The 25,592-nt window shown below is 45.6% G+C and overlaps 1 protein-coding gene across 1 annotated transcript; it reads right to left on the bottom strand.

The window, feature by feature from the left end:
- Positions 1-8,111: 8,111 nt before the first annotated feature.
- Positions 8,112-24,976, bottom strand: LOC131209480 (Y+L amino acid transporter 2). The gene is made up of 7 exons (XM_058202558.1): positions 24,834-24,976; positions 15,213-15,255; positions 11,318-11,835; positions 10,799-11,149; positions 10,507-10,675; positions 10,119-10,319; positions 8,112-9,970 (listed from the first exon to the last, which is right to left on the bottom strand). Exons 3-7 carry the CDS (start codon positions 11,785-11,787, stop codon positions 9,575-9,577), a joined length of 1,587 nt encoding a protein of 528 aa, XP_058058541.1. The 5' UTR covers positions 11,788-11,835; positions 15,213-15,255; positions 24,834-24,976; the 3' UTR covers positions 8,112-9,574.
- Between the last annotated feature and the right edge of the window lie 616 nt (positions 24,977-25,592).

Here is a 25,592-nt window from a genome sequence, read left to right as displayed (position 1 = left end):
GTGCCGTTGCATCGTTAAAGTTAACTTTACAGCCACTTTCCGACACTGCAGCACTGCGTTTGACATATTATTGCTGTCGGTTTCGATTAACCCCAATCTCGCCTCTCGTTCACCGACCCAAGCCGCCTCCAGTACACTCCCTCTCGAACGGTGGGTTTCATATTTCAACAAATTTCTATTCCAGCGTACTTTACACGCACGCATCGATGCGTCAGATACTAAGCAATCGGGTTCCTTCGTTAGGACAGTTCTTCATTGTCTTTTCGCTTCTGATCGTAAGGGTTTGCCGGAGTGTAAGTGTAACCGATCAAGATCACCAAACACCGACGATTCAAATAGTTAAGGAAGAGCTGCATTTGATTAGTGAACTTACTCAACCTGATCCATTCTTGTTGGACTGAAACAGTCTGTGGTACTCTGGAGTTCGATATGCTATTATTAATGTGTACTAATTTTCGGAACGAACTTTACCAAAAACTCACCATCATTAGCCATTCGATTGTACTACCAAATCAGCATTGGCACAAGTAAGGTACAAGCGAATCGTAACCTCGATACGAGTGCCAAAACCAACGACATGCAACAACTCAACCCGCAACGAGCGAAGTATTTAGAACGCAGCACTTTAGAAGTGATCCACTTTGACGCCTGCGCTGACACATTACATTAGTGGCCAATCCAGCGCTACATCGTGACCATCCATCCATATGTTCACCGCCAAGCCTTTGGGGTAGGTAAGGGAGGCTTTACACATCGCGGTACACGAGCACGGTCACGAAGGGATTGTGTTCTGAGGACAAAGTCATTAACGAAGAAATCGTTTGCGTCGCTCTAAGAGTTATGGGTGCAAACCATTGTGGCATTAGATGTGAATATTTATCTAAGTTATTACTACGATGCCACATTGTTTGTGTCAATGCAACAACATAATATTTACAAAGTATGGACTCTAATAATTATAAGTTTGTAAAAAATTTCATTCGAAATATTGATTTTTTTTTAATTTATTGGACTGCCGTTCGTTGTTAGAACTTCAATACTGACTGACATTAAAGAAAAGTTCGCTTCAAACTCGAAGAACCTGAAACCTTCGACCACGGGGATGTCTTAGACGAAAATCTTCCAACGAAAAGCGAACGTAAAAATCTAAAGTTTCTCAAAATTCAAATGAAACGCTTTAAAATGCGTTCCATTCAGTGTATGTGCAAAGTGTGTCGTGAATTTAAGATCGTACAACGTACAACGAATCGGATTAAAATAAAGCCAAATTAACTGACCCACGGGCACAGACCGCGACAAGGGTGCACTTAACACAGCGGCATCCGGGGTCAAGCCACACAGGGAGTGCGTCTCATTTTTTTCCGGTGCTCAGGTTTTGTTTCGGAGCATAATTTATTCACCAAACATGACACACTTTTCCGGTGCTTTTGCGATCGACGACGACGGCGACGACGAGCGACGGTGACGCTCGCTGACGGACCCCGCCAGAGAGCCCACAAACGGCCGCTCTGTGAATTGAGGTTTCACTTCCTTCTTAGCACACGTTGTGATGTTGTGGTTAGTAAGTGGAAGCTTTCCAAACTAACCGCCAGCCTGTTGAAGCAATCAAGACCTATGGGGAACCGAGGTGCCGTAAGGGTGGCGTTCGTTGGGCTGGCTCGATGCACGATTGTAACCAAAAGTGTACGTTAGTAGTTATACTTTATAAGGGTGTGCACCGTAAAACAATTGTACAGCCTGTCGCATATCATAAAATGTGTGTGCCCACACGTAAATGTTGTTTTGTCAAGTACAACTTCATCCTTGGAAAATTCCGCATCCTTCCGCCTCCTTGGAAAATTCTTTTCCGGTACTTAATGGTTTTGGGTTTCGTTTGAAAGTTATGAAAAGTTGTAAACCAAAGGACGAGACTTGTACTACTACGACGAGGACTTGTACTAAATAAAACCAACATGTTTGAATTGCTTTCAATCATCATTTTGAACAACAATTACTCATTCAGTTCTCTCAATTCAGCATTAAATTAATTAACAATGAATTTGAATGGAATGAAATTCACTGAAATTTGACTACTTTCTAATAAGTGTTTTATGATGTAAATTGAAATAAATACTAATTTCTACATATAGGAATATACCATGGATAAAGCCCGCTGGAAGGAACAAATGACAAAATAGTACAGTAAATCGAAACGAAATAAGTAAATAAAGTCCCTATACAGTTCAGAAAATTATTCAAACTGTTTGCCGTTTCGTGCTTCATGTTTGCCCCACACCATGGCCTATGGCCGAAACTCCACCGGTTTGTGGTCACTTTCACAAAGTTCACAAAACCATTGTTCGGTCGACAAATGGATCCGTCCGTGGCGGCGGCGTGTCGACATAACCTCGTTTTCTACGATAAACGAATTAAAAAAAGCCCGACACAATCGGATGCTAATGGAACCGAAATGCGTAAAGTCGTGCTTTCGACGGTCTGATTCCAACAAGACTACCGGCGGAGGAGTACTTCGCCGATTTGAGTGCTTCATCAGCTTCCCGTAGGCCCAAGAAGCTGGCTGGCTGGTGTACTCGTTTCTATGTTTGACACCTTTCGATGGGAAAAAATAGGGACGCGCGATTCCCCGTGAAGCCCAGCATCATCCGGTAAGCGTCGTGATGTACACGTAGCATGGCGGACGCACGAATTCTCGAGATTCCAAAAGGTTGCCAATAAAGTATTGCTAATCAAATAGAGAAATAAACTTTATGCTTAAAATTTTCAGTCCGCCGAAGAAGTTAGCAAAAACGATGCTTTCTAACAAAAGTGTTTGTGGTTCAGAACAAAATATTGTTTAATATAATTGAAGATTGTTTTTAAAGAGTCAAAAACAAGTTTCTAACGCTACCCAACATGGCACATTTCTGGTAACCTTTCACGAAAACAATTAGAGGAATGAAAGTGTGTTCAGTTAACGAACTAAACTTTCGTAAGTTTTGCGAAAGCTAAAGGACGAACTTTTTGCCGATCCAACACTCAAGACTCCGTGTGTCGGGGCGAACGTGATCGGCATGCAGTTCCCAATTTGAAACGAAAAACCAGTAGCACCAGGGGGCTGGCACTGTTTTGAGACGGTTTTTACCACCGTCGGACGCTTCGACTGATTACATCAAGATACTACTTTTTTTTCGAGCACACGCACTGTTTCCTCCAGTCTGTACCATGACCTGCGGCAGACCATGGATTAGCGCGCATAGACGTGACCCCGTCCGTCCGCGGGAGACAACCCCATTTCGGAAGCACCCTGTGGAGCACGCACGCACACGCAAAAGTGCGTATTCACCGGGGCCGGGCCGGGCCCTGAAACGAAACGGCACCGTGAAAAAAGACGCGAAAAAATTTCGATCATAATAAAAAAAAAATAAAGCGGCAGCTGCGGCCAGTAGTGGCCAGTGGCACCAACACCACGAGCCGTTTGAGACACGTAAAGGCCGAAAGTGAACCGACCACGCGGAGTGAGTATCGCGTGGAGACCGAAGAAAACTGGTGAAACGGCGAAAGAGAAACGAAGCGAAGCACCCAAGAGGAGCCACAGCGAGTCAGAGGCAGGAAATGCGAAATGCGACCTCAAGACCCACAAGCTGTGCGTACCCCGTTTAGTCGCCCCGAGAGAGCTGTCACTCCAATGGCGTTGGCTTTATGGCGCAAAAAAAGCATAAAAATCATACAAAGCATAAAAACGGTAGCCCCGCTTTTCAACGCGTCCACACGGCCGCGCGGTTAACGAAAGTTGTACTCCTCCATCAGCAGAAGGCTCCTCTATCAGCAGGTGGTGAAAACGATCTGCAAGCAAAGTAGCTGTGGAAGGCGTTAGGTCAGAAGACAAATCGCTCTTTTTTATTATCATCGCCATCGCCAAAAGCCTCTTACGATTGTTGCGAGAGAGCTGGTCGCACGAATGGTCGCGGTTTAGTCAACACTCGTTTTCCAGCGGCACCGACATCTGGGGCTGATCTTTCGGACGCCTCATCACAAAAAAGGGTCAACATATTGTGAAAACGATTCGAAACGACCCAACAACACACCAGTGCCCTCCAAAGCTGCCCAAGATCAAACAGTCAGCGTGGCAGCGAGACAAACGGTCGAAAAATCAACAAGCCGCGGTTAGAGCGGCCGCCGATCGCTCTGGTCTTTTTACACAGGCCACCTCGAGAGAGTTGCCAAAGTACCTTGAATAGATAATTAGAAGGAAGCCTTCGTGGGTTCAGCTACAATTGTCTGCCGTCGCCCGGTGACCTCAAACAACACTCGTGTCCTTGCTTTAAGAAGAGCGAACAGTAGACATCTTGCGGCACACGCATTACATATAAGTGAAAGATCTAGTCAAAGATACATCTCATCACAGAAGTCGTTTGTGATAATGGAGGGGTTAGGTTTTTGTTGGGCGTCGAACAATCGTAAAATCTTGCGCAACGAATGCATTAGACTTAAGATCTTTAAGTCAAGCAGCGCTTCTACGCACAGCAGATGGTTACGACCGTTCGGCGATGACGAAATGGCAGTTTTTGACCAGATTCGATGATGTTCCGCTTCATTTGGGTTAGTGCGGATCAAACTAGTCCTAGAACTGTCCTTCCGTCATCATCGGAACTGTCAGCAACATATTCTGCATAAGGGCAAGATGACTTCCATACATTCTGATTCTAAGCAGCAATACGGTTGCGAATGTTCTCGACCTGGATCCACTTGTTTTTGCACTTGGCTCGTTTATGCTGCATTTTGTCACGAATCACCGCACACCGCATCAGTTTCCATCCTTGGGGAGCCTCTTTGGCCCCGTCGTTTGCTCTCTCTCTCTCTTTCTGTTTCTTTCAGCAGGCTTTCCACATCAGACAAGACACCTTCGCAACCTTCGCGTACACGTTCTCTCGACGAGAATCGCAGCTAAAAGTAGGTCGCCTTATATGGCCCCCACACCTTAAGATGAAGCGGAACAGAGTTTCTCGCCGGCTTGGCTTTTTTTTGTTAAATTTCTCCTGCTTCACACTCCGGATTTCCTTTGAAAGCTTCTTCTTCGGAGGGCATCGGCGCCGGGACGTGACATTATTTACTTTCAATTACCATTGAAACGAGAACCATTTTATCACCGACTTTAACTGTGAATTTTGTGATGTTTTTCATCAACTTATTTGAATAGAGTTTTAATGTTCACACCAATGGTGTGGTGCTTTGAACAAACCATTTTTCCATTCAAGGACTCGCCCTATAACAACCTTGCTTGCTTGACTTTGATGGACAAGAATGTTCCCTTTGGACCCAACGACAATTTAGCTGGGGCACACTTCAGAGGAGTATTTGCAGAAGTTCAAGTTGTCGTGCAAGCCTTCTCCTTGACTTTACGGGTCACACGTCATTACAACTGTAACTAGCTCAGTGTGCCTGTTTTCTACCAGCAAATGACCTTTCCTGCGGCTTCGTTGCAGGATTTGCAGTATCGTCCCTAGTTTTGAGCATGATTTTTTTTTCTTTAAGCGCTACCATGGCGTTCTGTCCTTCAACTAAACGACCCAGTTTACGATGACAGCAATTTGCACCGGATTATTTTGACTTTCACTCAAAGGATGAATAGGAATACAAACATAAAAATTAACATTAAATCATACAAAGTTACCTTAGGCAGTAATCCTTACATTATTAGCTTATAGTAAGAGAATAAAGACCCGTTTAATTTTAACTCCATCTATGTTTGCGGCAGTATTTAAAGAAAAGGAGTTTGAAAACGTTCCATAAATCCTTTTGCGAAGTCTTTGAATAAAATTAATGGAGGGTGACCGACCGCTTTTCAATCATAACGCCTGATAAGTGAGTACGGCCACCATTGTAAAAGGGATTGATTAAAAAGAAAAGGATAAGCAAAAGTAAAATCCGAAGAATCAAGCTTTTAGCATACAATGAAGTGGGTCGCGAGTCTTCGGAAATCGATATTTCTTGAAGAATATGTCCCCGCCGTTCTGCCCTTGCACCCAATTTTGGAATGTTCAGACGAAAGCCCACTTCAGAGCGATGCCCTCGTTTCAGCCTCGTTCAGCCGCTACAAAATGCCAACCATGCAGGGCACGTTCACAGAAAGAGATCATTAGCAATTTTCCGCCCTCACAAAGTCGTGCACTTCGCTCCATTGCTCGGCGCTGCTGCTCGAGCATTATCCGGCGCAATTTTGTACCAGTCATGCGGTACCCCGCAGCACTCTGTCTCGTCGTTACATTCGCGTCCATTTTCTCGGGACAACCGATTCGACAAAACGAGGCACTCGGAGGTGCTTCTCGGCTTGGAAAATGTCGCCCTGCCACTGACCTCACCGATGATCGCTCGAAATCATTCGCCCTTTGCTCGAGTGTAAGACACGGAACGGGACATGATCGATTGTTTTGTGCGCGGTGAATGGGAGAAGGACAATTACACATTCGAGCCTTGAAATGTTGATGCAGATCAAATTATGCTTCTCCAGCGAGCAGTTCAATTTCATGGATTAAGCACCGACGAATGCTTGTGAGTTGTTGGGAGACGATAAACAAAAACACGATCCGTGCCATTTAAATAAAATTCAATTTTCATTCAAGTCAACAGTTTTGTTATAAAATTGGAAATGTGGTGCAGCAATGACATAGTATTATTATTACGAAGAGAAAGGAATATAAGTAGAAATCGGCGGATGATTCAGTTTGGCTTATGTGTTGGTATATTAAAAAATTGTAAAATCGCGCCAAGCCCGACCTTTAACAAATCCGTTATTAAGGACAAAACATTACCTTACTCAACATCCACGAACTGAGGTTCTATTAGAAGAAGAAGAACAATGTTTATGCTTCGAAGAACGATCAGTGCGATCAATACGATTAAAATCAAAGAACCGATTCGAAGCAAACGAGAAGAATGCAGATTGCACGTGCAAAGTGAGTACAGATTAAAACGAGAGACATTAAACCATTCCCGGGCCAGCCATCTTATGCAACGTAGAGTATGCAGGTCATGTGTGCCTGTGTGGGTCAATCAATATTAGCAAATATGAAAATCGATGGAGCCGCCTGGTGAAAATCATCGATCGGTGAAAATGTAATCTTAGCTACGGGACTCGAATTTGTAACAGTACTGCATAGTACCAGAGATAATCTTATGGTGTACGAAAAGAAAAGCGATTACGATATTGGTGCTAGTTGCTAGAAGTAAACATGTTTGCTTTTGTGCGCCGGAGCAAATGGAACGGATCCAACAGCAAACGGAAGTCCACAGAACTAAGAGATTTCACACAGCTCGCACTCACACGTTAGAAAGCGTGCGTGAGTGAAAATAGGCGGACCGGAATCCATCTCTCTCGCAGTTGAGTGTGTTCATTTCGATCCGAAACAGCTTGAAAAGGCGAACACCATGGCGATTGGTCACCACTAAGTAGAAAAGAGCGAGAATCAGGGAGACGAAGCGCTAGTAAGTAGATAAGTCGCCTCGAGCATAAAGAGCACAGTAAATAGTGACGCCGTGACCAGCCGAGAGGACAACCTGGGAATTATGAGCGAAAAAGAGAGAGAGATACAGAGAGAACGCTAAAGAGATAGGTAGGGATACAAAACGAGAGATCGAACGAGAGACAAACAGTGAAGGATAGAGAGAATGAGCGTGCGCAAAGAAGAAATAGAAGAGAGAAATCACGAAAACAAAAAATCGTAAATATTGCATTGTATTTTCAAAACGATTTGACCTACTGAGGTATCGAATGTGGATCATGGCCGGATAAGCAATACATAATGTTGAAGTGATGTTATAAAAAAAGCAACAAGCATACGAAAACGAAAAAGACGACTCGCGCCCATACGACAAACGCGTTTGAACTGGACCTTCCCGTCGGCGTCGCTGCACCCTTCGGAGTTCGAAGGCGCCCATTTCTGACAACGACAACGCGGACATATCATCACCAGCAATCGATCGAGTTCATGGTCTTCTTCAACTTGGAGCGGAAAATGATGGGTCTTCAACGACATTGAGCCCCGTTTACTGAGTACCTAACAAATCAATGATTCCAACAATAAAGTAATGAAATGAATTGTTTTGAGTAACTTTATTTTACCACTGGACGCCCCTCCGAGTGTACTCTGTATGAGTTTCTTTACATTCTATTTCTCACATTTTCTTCAATATTTTTGTTAATAATTCCATCACGGAAGACATAATGAACTGTTGTCATCGCATTCTCTCCGGCTAGCTCTGTCTTTTTTGTGAAGTCTCAACAGTTACCACAATACATCCCTTGTTTTAACACACAACACGTGCTTTTTGGGTTTGAATTCACGTGCCTCATGTCCTTTCGTTAACTCTAATGGTACGCGCGCCACAAAATGAGGGTTCTGTTTCATACGAAATCGTCAGATCTGATTCGTTCAATTTTTACACACTTTAAAATGTCTAATCTTCTTTCAATAAAACAAAATGATAATCAAAAACCTAAGTACAAGCTACGCTTTAGTGTTACAAATGGGTGGTTTGAAAGTTTCGGTTACTAAATGCAACACCATTTTTGTATGCATGTTGTTAGTTTCGTTTGGTAATAATAGGTAAGAGATGGCGAGATTCGTCCTTACAGTGGTAAATTAAGACTAAATACAGTATGTGATCGGATGTAGCCTAGTCGAGTGTATGAAATTGAAAAACAAATGTCACATAAATTTTTATATAAGACCTAACAAAGTTGGATTTGAAACCATTTGGAAACAATTTGGAAACGGTGACGCGGAGGGGACTTGCTGGGAGAATTTTATGAGCACCACGGTTGGAACATGTAAAGATGTAAACCCCGTGAGTCGGTCTTATCAACTAAGATGATGATTGAGGCGATGTGCTTTGTTTTAGAATCAATGGGATCACATAAATGCGTAAACTTAAACACACGTATATATGCAGTCATTAAAAGCGATAACTAAACATTCGAGCGGAATGCCAGCAACTGTTTCAGAACTTGAAGCATCAATAAAAGAACACTGCAAACTAAAATGTGTCGTGGAACGATTGTCATTGAGATTGGATTCGTCAACACTAGAATTATTAAATATCGATTAAAAACCATCTTCCGAAGGATTGTCTCTAAAGATATATAATTTGTATGGTATGGTAACGAGTAATTTGAAATGAGATTCTTGGGTTTAGTGTAAAAAATTATAAAAACTGGAAACATATGGCAAATAAACGATAAATTAAAAATTTGTACAAAAACGAACATTTAAACAGAAATCGTTAAAACCGCGCATTCAATCGAAGCAGGGATTCCTTAGACTCCGAATTGCGTATCGAATCGATGGTTCAACCTAGGATTTTTCAAGCGTTTTTAATGACCTTTACAAAATAACGAGGAGCAATGTGGAAGTGCAGTGAAATTCGATTACGCGTGTTTAACGTTACTCATCTTCCGTGTTGGTAAGAAAAAAAAAACTATTGTCAAACGTCTCCGATGTAAGTAACCTCCGCCATAGCCTTAAGTTCATACAACCTTCGCTCTCAAACTCCGAAACCTGGCAAATGTGGGCTAATTTTAGTCACCAATGCCCATAGTTCACTCGTCAACATCAACATCTTCCTTGGCCGTCATCAACATTTTCTGGAAGAATTGCGTTGTCCTCGCCACCGCATCTTTGAACGCTTTCGGCTTATTTTGCCACGCGACGCCAATATAGTACACGGGTATGCCGGCCACTGTTAGCGCGACGCCCATACCGACCTCGTACGGCGCAACATAGCACGGAACGATCAGCAAAAATGCACAAATAATGACGAACAACGTCGGCACCCAGAGCGGAACCCGGATCGGCCGATGGATATCGGGGCGCGTGTAGCGGAAATACAGAACCGCGCTAACGGACAGCATGATGAAGAACGTTTCCACGATGCTGCTGTAGGTGATAAGGACGTACACATCGCTGATGAACAAATACAGCAGCGACAGTACACACTGCAACGAGACAACGAGATAAAGAGAACAGAAGAGAGAAGGTGAGGAGAATGTGGCACGGCGCAGGACACACGCATCGGGATCGCTGGCCCTGCAGGCGGAACGGTGGTCCGCTGGAGGTTGGTTTGGATTTTATGGGCATGCTCACCAGAAACACGAGAGACGGCATCGGTGTAAGGCGGTTGACATTGATATGGGACAATATCTCGGGCATGTGGCCATTGCGAGCCCCGACAAAGCACATGCGGGATGAGGTCATAATGTGCACCGAAAGCCCTCCGAAAGCCGCGATGGCCACCAGGATGGGCATCACGAACGCACCATAGCCCATGGCACGCTGGGCGAACGTCTACAGCCCCAGGCACAGATAGCGGCGCGATCAAGCAGGACGTGCAATGGAGACAAAGAAAGAAAGAAAAAGTACAAAAACAGATCAAAATCGCGCCTGGTGGCGCCATCTATTCGTCAACCTCTGGGGGGATGACGGTATGGCCGTTAGCAGCCGCGATAGCCATCAAGAGGCACAGGACACTTACCACGGCAATGGCGTCCGAGGCTAGAATGGCTTGTGGGCTCAGAACGGCCACGTACGCCATGTTGGCCAGCGCGTAGATAGCCGTTACCAGCGGCAGGGAAATGTAAATCGCTCGCGGCAAGTTAATAAACGGATCGCGTAGTTCCTCGGTCATGAAGTTGAGGTAGTTCCTAGACACGAGTGTAGCAGATCGAGAATCAAGAACATCAGGACAGCGCAACATACTGGTGGCTCCGACGCAACGAAACCCCCCGGGTGCAGCTGGGTCACACCCAATCCGCCCGAAAACTCACCAGCCGGCATAGGAAAAGATGCCCGAATAGAACGCAACGGACATCTTGCCCGGATCGGTTTCCGTGCCGTCGAACGCGTTCTCGAAATTGTCCATACCGCCCTCGGCCAGCAGCATCCAGGCGACCCCGACAATTACCACCAACACCAAGGCACCAATCTTGGTGAACATGAACACGTTCTGCATCTTGGTCGTCACCCGCACGTCGTAGGCGTTGATGTAGGTGAGGGCGCAGATAGTGACCGCGGCAAACAACTGCAATCCGAGCGTCGGAACCGAGCAGCCGGCGGCAAACAGTGGCTGGAAGACGTAGCTGGCGAACGTTAAGGCCATGATAGCGTTGGTACTCGGACTGCAGTTGGAGTTACCGTCGGAACACCACAGCCACCGTGGGTAACCAAAAATCGATCCATCGATCGATTAATATGAGATGTAAAGAAAGAGAGAGAGAGAGAGAAAGAAAGGAGGAAAAAGATGCAGAGGATGCTCCATGCGCCGTGGGTCAACGCTTCTCACTTACACGAATATCACCGTCGCATCCCAGAGATAGAGAAACGCCGGCAGTGGACCGTAAGCCTCGTAGATGTAGGCGTAATCACCGCCGGACTTGGGAATGGCCGTACCGAGCTCGGCATAGCACAGGGCGCCAATCATCGAGAGGACACCGCACAGAACCCAGATCACGAGCGACGTGCCGACGGAACCAACCTCCTGCAGGACACCCTTGGGCGAAATGAAGATCCCGGATCCAAGGATAATGCCCAATATGATGGCGACGCCCTCGAGCAAACCGAGCGACTTTTTCATGTGCACCTTTTCAACGGGGCCATCCACGTCGGGGACGTCACCGGCCACCGCCGTTGCCGCTGGCACCGACGACGGTCCATCGGTAATGGATCCGAACTCGGTCGCCACCGACCCGCTCCCGGGCGATACAAGAGTGTCTTCGGTCGCCGAGTGCACTACGCCGCCGCGTTGCTTCAGCTGCATCGTGTACGAATCTTACAGCACGGGGAACGCGAAACGATTGCGCGGATTCTTTGGAAGGAAAAAATAAAAACGGTTTGGTTTAAAATAAAAGTGAACACGATCGGGTGACGGTTAGGTTAGGTAGCAATCGCTCCGCTAAGCAGTTTTTCTACCATACGCATTTGAGGTGCTGTGCATTAAAATGTCCCACAAAACGAACACGTGGTCCCGCGCAAACCGAGCTCAAAAGTTCTCCTAAAACGGCACCACACAGTTTCCTGGTTTGTGGCCCAGAACTACACAAGGGCCGTAGTACCCGTACAGTTACAGAAAGTACGCCGCAGGACGATCACTCCGCTTAACCGCTCTGTAACAATGTGTACTCGACTGAACAGCTTAATAGCCGACATTTGACTACTGCAAGAACGGCCCAAAAAATTAACCGTTCCATCAAAATCACTGTGTCGACTGACCTGGTGCCGGTGAACCATGAACAACTCTTGGGCTTGTCACTTTTTATGTCACTACTTCCAATTGGTGTCCTTGTACGTAGCCTTATCAAGCGAGATAACTTGCAATGGAAGGTTTTCAATCAAGTAACTAAGAACGAACACGCCGAGAAGATGAACGGAAGTGAGAGCAGCAACAGAACAGAGTTCCTGTCACGTTCGCGAAGCGCTCGGACTGACATGGCTTCTCGACATGGATTCTCGGTAGCGGCGCGCACAGGGGGTGTTAATCAGTGAATGACGATGATGTGGGCCTATCACGCCGCGATGCTTCTCAGCTAATTGACGATCAAAAGTGGTGCTCGGGTGACGACAGACAAACAAACCTGGTCTTGGACAACGTTCACAAATGACACCTTGGGCGGCTCCCTCTGTCGGCGCCATTTTAACCGGTGGAGGAATGAAGGAAAAAAGCCCACCCATAATACACACTGCACACAAGACAACTGCGATGGACCTTAGAGGGGACTTCGAGGCTAACGAGGGAACAGAACTGAGAGCCAGGCTGGTCGGATGTTAATTGCAGCCGCGGACAGAACACAATCGCACAACACAGTTTCTATTTGCTACATAATTTGGCAAGTGCGCTGATAATTTGATTATCGCCAGTCGGCTAACGAACCGGGCAAAGTTTCTAGGCACCACAAATTGAAGTAGGTTTAATCTGGTACAATATGGAGCCGTGTATGGAGGAGAGGAGTACAGTTATATTCGCACATCACATTTGATACTTTCGAACCTACATCTCGAAACACCTACGATGCCGAAACCGAGTTTGCCGAAAGAGCACGAAAATCGAACATCAAACTGTTGCTGCGACGGTTACCGGCTCCAAACTGGTCAAGCCAATTATGCCACTGGCAACTGACGCCGCCTCAGCAGTGCTAGAAACGTGCGGGTCCGAACGTCCGTGAAAACATGCCAATTGGGTGGGTTGGATGACAATTAATCTGTAGCTTCGAGGAGGCCTACTCGAAGTTCCAAAGCCGGTCCCAGTTCAAAGATCAGGGCTCAATAAAACGGGTCGCCTGCTTCTAATGTTCGATCGTTCCTATCGCGCGAGAGGCCATCCGTAGGCAGACCGAAGTCGTTTAATTGGAAGTTATCAACGAAACTATACTAAAGCTGCCCACAATTTTAACATAGTTTAACGATTTCTGCCGTGAGAAAAATGATCCGTTTTGGTTTGTCAACCCAGTTTCGTTTAATGTAGCAGTTTAACTTGGTAACTAATTTAAATCTAAAATAAGTGCTATTTTACAATGTTACAAATGTTCCTTACGCATAAATGCTAACACCCCTTCAAAGCGGTGTGAGTGAGGCCACAGACAACTCGCGATCTCGCGATTAGGCGGCTGTTTCAGTGTGTTCGATAAACAATATGTTTGTCCGACGTCGTCCAGAGCTTTGAATGCCGAAGCCGACGAAGTAGACGACCTTCACCAGCCAACGAAGCTGTGACTTGCTGACACACCCGCAACGCTCTTTTGTTGATCCGTGCTGATACCACCTTCCATAATGCTGCTGGACCTTTCTCTCTGCCACATCATGCTGTGCACCGACGGGCCCACCGAGCATGATTACCATCAGTGCCCGGCAAAGCTTCAACACCCGTCGTCGGTCGGTATGAATTGCAAACGAGCGGTAAAATCGAGTGTCACATTTTGCATAAATTCATTGTGAAACCCGGCTTCACAGCGCAAAACAAACACGCACCAAATATCCACCTACGTCGAGCGAGAGAGAATGACGAACGCGAGCATCTAACGCTCGCCAGAGAGGTTTGTACTAATTTTGCATCTGATTGACAAATCGACGAAAGTCCTTGGCAGCCGACACCACACACACACACACCCGCAACTCGGCGATCGCTTTCTCTCACTGCGAGCGAGCAAGGATGGTGATGGTGCCAGTTATTTATTGCCGACTTAATTGCTAAAGTCATTATCATTGATTTTATTTGCATGCATTTATAATGCATCTGTAAGTGAGATTTATCGAAACGCATCAACGTTCCAATGCTGCCAGCAAGCCAACCAGAGCCGAGGCGAGCTAGCGCCTCGGCTGCGGTCGGTCAACGCGGTGCACTGGAGTCCTGTGGGCTCTCTCATTATTTACCGCAGCGTTCATGGGTATGCATTCGCCGACGAGGACGAGCATCCGGGAGGTCCAAAGACCGACGACATGGCGTGACCTATTGGCGCAACTGGCTTCTCGATGTTGGTGCACATGTTTAACATGAAGACGGTTCGTCCCATCGCACCGAGCGCACCGGTGGAGATGAGAGAGAGAAAGAGACGCGCATACATTTAAATCACCAAGCGCCACAGATCGGTACGATTTTCGGCACATTCGATTCCCAGTGATGTATGGAACTATTTTTCATCACCTTATGGCCCCACTGCACGGTCGACCGAGCATGCATTGCAGCGACGAGGCGCAACACTCGGACCGAACGGAACGATAGATCAAAAGTTTAATTATTTGCATTGACAAATGCAGGGATTTGTCGATTGAGCCTGACTGAAAAACAAATTACTTTTCATTTATAAAAAAAACTCTGATAAAAAAAACTCTGATAAAAAACTCCCTCTGAACGAGGCCAATGTGGAAAATGGTGCACGCTCGGTTTGAAGATCGTTAATGCACAATCTACAAACTTTTTCAAAAATAGTATAAGTAATTCAGTGTAAAATTTGAAATACCTTTGATATTTTGTTCAAAGAGATAACAGATGACAGCGTTATAGATCAACACGGAAAGGCTGTCAGTAGAAGCAATCGGGCCTAACCAAAGGTTTAGTATGACTTTACTAAACCATTGCACCAAAACTGTAGTTTTTAAAGTTTAATGCCTCCCTAACAATGTAATAATAAAATGTGTTGCGAACCACATTGTGCACCTTGGAATTCTATACTGTGTTTCATAAGAATTTACCTGTCTATAGAATACAGCCACGGTTTACACGATGTGGAAATATCTGCAAAGAAGCAAAATAAATTGAATTGTACAATTGTTAAAATTTATTTATTTCAAAATTTTCCAAATTAAACAAACAATAAAACTGAAAAGGATATTCACAGAACTAATGACATTATAAGATAATTTAAGACCAATGAAGGGAAGCTAATACAATAAAATGTTACATCAAAGCCCGCAAACTAAGTAAAGCATCGACGAATGATATAAAGCAAGTCGAAGATACATTGACATTAGAATGGAAAAGGAAAGGAGCCAACAGCTGAAGTCTGATGATGAAAAAAATCATTCCGCACGCAAACCAAAACTAGTTTGAGCCACAGTTTACTGCTTCGGTCCGCGTTTATCCTCTTTTTGTTCTTCGAGCTGGTCTCCAAGTGGGGTGACATTTCCAGAAACGACGCAAAACAACACCACGGGTCGGGTTGAAAACTCTACAAGCCATCACCACCCGCGCCGCCTTGCGGGAGACGAGCCTGTCATAACAGTTTGCTTAATTCACTGCATCATCAGAGACGAGACTTTCCAGCCCCAGACACCATCGATAGATGGAGATAATTAAACTGTGCAGTAGGGAAGGGCAGCACCGGGTGGGTCCGGGATCGGGAGGCCAACGGGAGGATATGCCTCCTTCACGTCGCCCCGATGGTATGTAAACGAATGCGTGAAACAGCAGTTCGAATTTACGTCAATCCGTGACCGACAGTGAAGCTGCGGACAGGAAGCGGAATAATACAACGCAAGCGTCCTGGAGCGAAGCACGGACCGGCACATCGCCCCAAATCGTCCTGTCACACGCAGATACCGGGTTCACCGTGTGCGTCCTCCAGCCTAGGCCACCAATGCGAAACCAGCGAACCGTCACCATAGTTATGAAGAAGTCATCGCTGCGAACTCATCCCCCGGCTCATCGGAGGCTCTTCCGTCGGGTCACCACCTGCAGCAGCTGGTGTGACGAACTCAGCCCACTGTCACTTTTATGCGGTTGACACCAGCCAGCAGCAGCAGCAGCAAGTTATGCTACGTGAGACCTTCGCGGCCGTTTTGTGTTCGTTACCGATGGACCTTCCATTGTTTCACCGCCTGGGCCGCCAGATTTGTGTCACGGCTTCGGTACCGGGCTTAAGATCGACGTGGGGACTGCCTGTGTGTAGGGGGCAGCAGCATTTCAGTTAACTGACCGTCCACCAAACTCGCCGCTGTCCGTCACGCCGAAAGGTCGCACAGACATAGTTCATTCCACGGTGCGGCGACTTCGGATCAACTTCCGACAGGCAGGACCGCCGCCGTTGATGTGGATGATGCTATTTCTGTCACTCGGACTCGTTCGCGCGGAAATGATTAATTACGACCTGTGCACGCACGCACGCGAGATCGTTGGACGCACGCGGCCAAAGGGGTTTAACAACGTGTAGCCGAATACCGGTAGTCGTTGGGTAGAGTGTTGCGATACAATAACGGTTCTTTTAGTACAATATTTTAAATTTAAATATAGGAGTATCCTACGAAGACGGCTTCTGATGCCTGATGCCTTCTGAGCTGTCTGCCTTTCTCGTGTGACCGGAGGTCCCATGTTTGTTAACAAATTTGTAATGACATACACTGGATTCTCCAGATTTTTTCCTATTAATATTAACAGCAACATGTTACCGAGCCGTCGGTGCTGTGTCTCCGCATGACCGGTGAACAATTCATGAACTAAATTCATGGCCGCCAGGTAAATGCATATAATCGGATAACCAATCGGAAGAATGTCCAACAGCTTTAAAATCCTATTCTAGTCGTAGGCATTGCAGCTGCTATTCATCCCTCGCGGTACCATAACTCTTTGTTCTGTTGGATTTGTGTAATTTACCTCCACCAAACCAATCACTCGAGTAAGGAAAATTCAAGCACAGGATTTATACGAAACCCAATGCTGCTTGACGACAGCGTCGAGGCGCTGCGTGCTGTGCGTGCTTGTGCGAGTAATAAAACATTCACCGGAAAAATTTGTTCCCGAAACCCATCCACTGGACGCTGCGCTCCCCACGCGGTCGTGAGCCGCTGAGCCGAGGCCCTTCTTGGAATCATTTTCTTGTGGAGCAAATTACGGGGCACGTGCCCTTGCCGCTCTTTAGTTGAGGAAACTTTGGCACACTGCTGGCAAACATTTCGGCAATATTTCAATCATTTCACTTGTTTCGATGTCATGGCATTCACACCGCACCCTGTGGGAGAGTTCCACATTCACATTGGGGGCGGAGGCGGACCATGAAGTTGGTGGCAAAAATAATCACTTAGCCAAATGCTGCCATTTCAGGGCAAACGACGCGGTGCTATAAATGAGAACCGGTGCGATTTCGAATGAACTTTTCCAAGAAAAAACGTGGAAGGTCAACGATACTCAATCCTGGAATATACTACCATGGGAAAATACTATCCTTTCCGTGTTGAATAAAATCTCTGGAAAGATTGTTGTACCAACGGAGGTCAAACTGGGAAACTTATTTACAGGACTACGGTGGCAAACATTACCGAATGTCAATAGCACGCCAAACGCCAACGGAAGGAAGGCGATATGTGGCGCCCGATAGCGTGTCGTTGTGACGAGCGGCCTCTCTCATAGCTGCGACCGCCGCCCGGTAGCTTTACGGTTCACCTTAACCTCTCTCGATGGCGAACACTTTGTGTGCTTGCTACGTTTGCATGAAGGGCATCATCCGTGGAGCAGGCCGCTTCCCTCCGCGACCGTCGCCGCCCATCCTTCCGATGCTCGATCGTAATAAAAGTAATGGCCAGCCGGCCAGCCACGGTCTCAAAGGGCTACGAACGATGACCGTGGTGGTGCTCACCACCGACGGCATGCGCGTTTGCATACACCTTCGAGCTGAGCTGACCTCGACCTGCTGCTGCTGCTGCTTCCACTTGTGCGCGCACGGTATCACCCCCTCATCAGGCTCAATACGGCCCGCCGCTCCCGTTGCAGTGGTGCCCCACAGTAACGTTGCCGTTACTAGACACTACACTCTGCCGCCTAACCCTTCCAACCTTCCAACGCGGGACGGTTGAGGGAGGAAGGAAACCTTAGCACCGCAACCCTGAACTATATAGTCGTTGAAAATGCCATCCCCCCGGCACAGAACACGTCAATCTCATTCGGATTCGTTCGCGCGTAGCTTTTCACCTAGGGTGGGGTGGCCAGAGTACCGTGGCGCACCGTAACAACAATAAGGTCCCAGAGCAGTGCCAAGCCCAAATCGACGAGAGGCAAAAAAGATTCAGCGCTTCAATGTGGACGCAACTCCAATAATGGCGTTCCGTGAATGGAAACGAAGATAGACGGACGGCCGATGCACGGAAAAAGTGTAGAAAAATGGCCTGTAATTTGTGAGGGAAGCACCAAACTTAGAACGTAACAGAGCGCGGAGCTCTCAGCTCTATGACGTTCCTTATTGCGAGTCCTCATCTCGATAGCCTCATGCATCGATTGCATATTTGAACAGTCCACCCAAAACCTATGCAGTTTTCACATGCTGTACATTAAATAGCTTTGTTAAAATTAAATAATAGCGATCACAGTAGATAGATTCCCAATTTTCCAAACGAAAGCAAAACGAAAACGGTATTAGATGCCATTCCCTATGCCAAACATTTAGGTGGATTTATCAAAATTGGGTAAATTAAGCCTTAATATTTGATAATCCCAGGCTAAACCAGGCTCAAATCGTTGTAAATTTCGGTGGTAATCAAAGTAGATCAGTGTAGTAAAAAATTCATTGCTTTTCATTGATTTTCATACAAATAAGCATTGAAATGATGTGACCCTGTTTCACACTGTTACAGACCACAGGGTGAATGGTGTCAGCGACAGTGGCCTTTGACCGACTACACTTCATATCCACAACATACAGTTGTGGCCCTCTCGCAACGCTGCAGGCGCACGAAGGTGATCGCTCTCAGAAACCGATCGTTCACCTACTGATGACTTACGGAGACTGTTGTTAGCGTCATCATATTGAGAAGCTCTTTTCCTGATTCCGAAGGCGACTCTGGGCAACGAACCCCTGCGATGGACAAACTGGCATCACCCGGGGAGGAGATCATTTTTTCTTTCCTGTGACAGTGTAGTGGACACGGTGTGTGGTCATTGCACCGTCGATGTGGATAGCCATGAGATAGGTACCTCTACCTCCCGATATACACAAGGCAGCTGTACATGACCGCGTTTCTACAACTCAACGACTACGATCTTTCCGTGACTTCCGCCTACGAATTTAGCATAATCCACACGCGCCAAGACAGCAGCGGTGTAGTAAGGTAATAAAAATCGTAAAATGGTCAATCCGCGAAGAACCGCGCGTAACCCGGATGACGAATTCAAGACAAATATGGACACGAACCAGTCAACTTTATTACTTTAAAAAGTTCAAACAAATACCAAGAGTTAACTATTTTAATTAGGCATAAGGGATAATCAAAAATTCTACATTCAAGAGATCGTTGCTATTTCTAGCCACACCGCACCATGGATCGCTGCGTAGCTCTCAGTCATCTTAATATGGATGGACTACGGGTTCGCAGATCAGGTGAATGTAACCCACAAATCAGACCACCCACAGAAACACCCGCCGCCATCATTTGGTTCCACCATCACTACCGATTGCAAATTAACATTAATGCGCACCACTTGGCCACGGCATGTCGAATCAATCAAAAGCTATGTTAATGACAAAACGCGCCTGACTGCCTCCTGGCGAGGACCAAAAATGGAACGACCGGCGACGCGAGCGAATCGCAAAATCTGCCATTTTTTTACGACCGCTCCGCGACGCAAACGAGAAAAATGATGTCCGGTGAGCAGTAAAATAAACGAGCGTTTTGCGATTCGAAACGAAGCAAGACAACATTCCACCAGCAGCACGATTTTTAATAGTCACAGTGGCGTGAAAACATCAGTTAACCCGTCGGGGGTCTTTTAAGAAAGCTCCGGTAAAGATAAATGATTACAGCATAGAGCGCTAAAAGAATCGTCACCCATGGAAAGCACAATCCCGAACAATAACTTGGATCGAAACGTAGATGGAACCCACGAAGGTAAGCTAAAATATCCGTTATTCTGGTCGAACGAAGTGTAATGCATGTTTCAAAACATAATTAACACAATAAAATAAATCACTATAACGTGTTGTGTGTAAAATGATTGTTTCAATAAATATGAGTTGGAAAAAGTTAACTCAACCAAATATAAGTTTCGGTGTGTTCTACATTTGGGACATCGATGGCACACGCCGCCGACAGACTACCGCCAAAAACGAATCGCAAGACAAGGAGTGGATGGATTAAAAAAGCATTGACCTAGTCTCCGTCTCAATGGCAAGTGCCTCTGACATTTCCCCACATATACACCTTGAGCACCGCCAGGCTCAGACATCGACATCGAAGCATCCTATCCTTTCCGACGGGACAAGTTGGCGGCCAGAGCACAGTAACGGCGGCTGCATTATTTAATGTTGGTCGATAGGGCTGGCTCCATTTAACAACCCGTGGAAGCGGTAGTCTGGTGGTCAGCAGGTCATTGCTAAATTATGTCGCCTCTCTGCAGTAAGTGTCCGCAGGCACGCACGACTGTTCGAAAAAAACACAACGTATAGTGGATGGAAACAAAATGGCAATTGAAAGGGGAACGTCATTTTCGGTGTGTGTTCCACGGTGTAGTCCTTGGTGCAGTTGAGGTAAAACGGTATACAAAAAAGAATGTTGGCAGACGGCAAGACACGCGACGGCAAGGTCCCCGATGACCAATAGGCTAACGAATTTGACACTGTTACTATCGCTAGACGACCATGCTTGGCTGTACCTAGAGGAACCTCGAACAGGCAACAAGGAACATTGGTCTGGATTGGATGCGGTAGCATTGAAGACAATTTTTTATCGATAGCTTAATCACCATTTCAAATAAGGTGTTTACAAAATAATAATTAGTGATTGAAGGAACTTACTAGTAGTATACAACGAACCATTGGCTTTATTGCTAAAAGTAAACAGAAATACATCTTCTCTGCCCAAAAACTACATCCTTAGAACTAGGTCTGCCCAAAGGATACGAGTTTTCCGAAATATCGGATACGAAATCCTGACAGTGTGTTCAATTTTTTACGAATGGCTTACAAATATTAAATCTATCTAATGTTTATATGAGTGACTTTCATGAACATGAACATAGTTTAAAACTCTTAGCAAGACTATCAATGAAATGTTGGTCAGTGTGTCGCAATTGAAATTAAAACCAGATGGGGGAAGTTATTGACCAAAAACATTAGATACCGAACACATCAACTTGAGATCGATTGTACGCGCTGTCGAAAGCACCTTCTCCAATCGATTTCAATAAATTGATTGACGACCAGACCAGGGCATCTCGCAAACACCAGCCTAAGCTATTTCAAACTACGTGAAAGCACGATATATGGAACATACGGTGAGACGTACATACGGTTAGGTAGAGGCAGTTAAACCCGCCATTTAGTGGTCAGCGCTGTTCCATTATTTGCCACCCTATCCTTCAACTGTCACCACTATCGGCAAACTATCGAGAACGATAGATAGGACGATTATTTACCGCTCGCCGCGTACCATAATTTAGAAACAAAATCAATTCTCTGTTCTCCTCGAGGGGGAATTCTACGAAGGAGAAAGTCAATACCGTCCTCCGGTATCGTGGGCTCCAAAATGCAGTTCATTCAATTGACCTGCCCCTCCTGCTTACTGCTTGAATGTACTTATAATCGGCCACGTTGCAACCACCGCTAGCAGTACGGAAGCACCGGAAAAATGAGGCCAACCGAGCTACATTGGTAGCCAACTATTGTGTGGGTGTTTGCTGCAACAGCTGCAGCTGCACTTTGTCCCGGTCGGGCCGACGAAGGAGAAACTACCGGCCAAGTTAGTAGGGCAGGGAAACGGTCAAACAGAAGCAGGATAATTCTGCTACTGGCAAACTACCATTAATTGTGTTCCATGCGAGGGTTGTTGGCCCTTCGTTAGTAGCCCTATCGACCATCTGAATAAGCAAATAAAGGTTGTCCAATTTATGGACATAAGAGTGAACCACAACATCCTTTGGAGAAAACAGTCTTCCAGCTGACTCACATTGTATTGTTGGAACATAAGATTCTACGAGTTCTCGTAATTCTGAAACGCCTCAACACCATTGTTGAACAAAGCATTGGGGTCGTTTCCCCTACCTTCACGTAGGGGCGCAAGTAAACACCGAGCGCCACGCACTGTCCGGTGGTGCATATCATGTCTATTGCTACCGTGGCTGCCACTACTCCTCCTCAATCAGCACTGATCTCGATTTCAGGTCAAATTTCGAAACGAAACAATCTACAAACTGTGATCTCGGCGAGTCCGGCGCGAAGAGGTGGCACCAACTCGTAACCCATGCCACCACACAGTGTCGTACATTCTGGCACTATGGTCGACGGTACCAGTGATCTCGCGGTTACACCGAAAAATTGCACATTCTATGCTAGTGCATTCCGGAAAGGTAAAGCCTTTTCAGGCCGGCTAGAGGTTAGACTACGAGCTAACGTGCGGCAGTTTAGGTTAAGGTAGCCGATGTTGCAACGCTGATTGATTGAACGGCATGAAGCCCACGTTCAATACGGAGTGTCCAACGTGGAGGCACACAATTTGAGCGGGATCAAAATAGGTTTTGGTTGTGAGGTTCTAACGTAAGGCGGGTCTCCGCTGTCACTGCCAGTGGAGTCGATAAAGTAAAGTCCAGTTTTCTATTCGATGCATAATTTACCTTCATGACACCGATTGGCCAATAACAATGCTACATATGGCGAAGAAGGGACACCAAATAACGAACACCACTGAATCAATGAAAAGAAACTGGTTGAAAGATTTAGTTTGCATATTGTTGTACAGTTATTGCGTCAACTTTAAAGAAGTTTCTCAGTTAGCCTCCACACAGCTGTCAATAGTGTTTCCAAATGCATTTTCATCATCCGAAACATTCACAGAAGAACTTTTATACAAATGGCACTTGTACTAAAATGTAGGATATGCTTCACCTAGCTAGGATTATGCTGAAGTCTATCACTATGCTTTATGTAAGAGTCCAGCGGTCTGGATTTTCTCACATCAAATGGAGGGTAAATCCTTGGCCCGGAGAGTACACGAGTATTCGTTAATGGGGCCTGTATACTGTAGTCATAGCCGGAAGAGTGTACATATCGTACATTGGTCGCATCTACTGGGCACAGTGCCACTTGATAGCACTTGTGCCATGACGTATTCAGCTTTTGACCTATTTTAGTATTATGCTCACTACAGTTTCCTTTTTTCCCGTCTGTAGTCGGTGAGGTGGCAGTCTTCGACTAACACGAGCTGGGCACATTAAAACGGATTATAGTATATTTTTTACGAATAAAAATTCTGTTTTCAATAGCTAAACCTTTTTATACACATCACTTACATTTCGATTTCGATGGGCAACAAATTGAATGAGAATGTTATGTTTTAATTTGTTGAATATGAGATAAATGTGTTCCTTTATTATCTTGGAAGGGCGGACCGGGTCGTTTTTATCACCGTGGTCTTGTTGATTACCGAAACGGTGAAACACCGAAAGGCTACTACTATTATTACGTTCTTAATCCTTACATCGATCCCATGATCGTGAAAGAAAAACAGGAAATTTTTGTCGTCGTTCTACGAATGGCCACTACAAAACCATCAGAAAATAAACGCTTTTTTGTACTATCTTAAATTGTCCATGTCATAAAATCACATGTTCTTGTTCAAATCAAAGAACATTTGTGGATGTGGACACGAATAGATAGTGCTCGTTCTTCATTTCAAATTTCCATGCTTGTTTTATTGCAAAATATGTAAATAATCGGGCAAAAAATGCTGTAGTAGCATTGTCATTGTTAAAACACTTTTCAACTCCAATCATTTTAACGGCACAATCAATCATTTTTAAAAAGACAAATATCTTTTGGCGGAAGACAGAGGACACACATTGAAATGTTTCATCAACTACTTTCCTTCCTCTTTATAGCGGAACTTGCCACCCGCTTTGTAAAGGAGCGCAACCGTCGGCGCATGACCACTACGGCACGAAATTAACAATCTGCACTCTTTCCTGCTGTCGGTGCAAGACGAGCACACGATGACCGGCGCCGCCAGTACCATTAGAGCGTAAACGCGTTTGCGGTCGTTCGCACAGCCGATGGGAAGGTGATGGGTCAATAACGATAATCGATGCTTGATGTTGATGCTGCGCGCATTGCTGTGCGAGGTAATACGTATAGCCTGGGTTGTATTTGCTTCCGACCCAATCCTCCGGTTCTTATTGGATGATGTAGCATCGATTTATCTTTAAACACAACATTTGTCCTCGACCCGTTTCTTCACGACCTTTCACAGCACAACGACGTCACTGTGCAAACATACCACTTGTGCCACTTTCTTATGTTCTGTCACAGAAAAAATCGTTCGCATAATTTTGGCCAAGCAAATACATGCTTCAATTCAATAATTAAACTTATAAAGGGAGGACCGCGCGAAGGCTGTACTTACCTAGTGCTGAACGTGGAGTTTCTTGGTTACCGAGCCCGTTGGCATTGAATTCGTTCAATTTGCTTTGCGGATGGTTTGCGAATTCGTTCACATCACACAGAAGCGATGTTCCAAGTTTTCTGCACAGAAAATCGCTGTTGCATGAACGATGAATGCGTTTTCGAAAAAAAAACAGTTCCAACTGGGCCAGACCGGCGAAAAGGCCGCGCCTGCCAGACTAAAACCACTTCCTACAGATCTTGGCCCGTGAAGATTCTTTGCTTAAACTTTTCCCGTGCGCCTTGAAGCGGCAAGCGTTGAATAAAGAGATTCTTTTTTCCTCTCACAGCACGATGCACTCGGCTACGCAACAATACGAACTGCACAATCGTGGCTTTTTCTGTGTTCCCTGCACTCTTGATCCTGTGCCTTTTTTCTGTATTAGCAAATTGCGAAGAGAGACTTTTTTTCTACTTACAACGAGCACGTTTGTGGCAATTAATCAGTCGATTGCTAATGCTGAGTAAATCTATTGCAAATAGACCGCTTTTTAATTGTAGCAAATGTTCTAAGCTTGAGGGGATGAGTTTAACTTTTACTGTGAACTTTTTTTTGTATTTTCCATTTGGTAAAAGGATGTTTGGACCGGTGCTGACTTGCTGTTCCCTCGTGCACAGCAAAGGCCATCCTTCATAAAGGAGAAACACACCACACTACGCACCACTACTACTACTGGATTGATTAGATACAATGTGTGCTATTATCGACATACTTTTCACA

This window comes from Anopheles bellator, chromosome 2, assembly GCF_943735745.2.
Source record: "Anopheles bellator chromosome 2, idAnoBellAS_SP24_06.2, whole genome shotgun sequence".
Lineage (NCBI taxonomy): Eukaryota > Metazoa > Arthropoda > Insecta > Diptera > Culicidae > Anopheles > Anopheles bellator.
The sequence above is the reverse complement of the archived record's forward strand: the minus strand, read 5'-3'. Positions and strand labels throughout refer to the sequence as shown.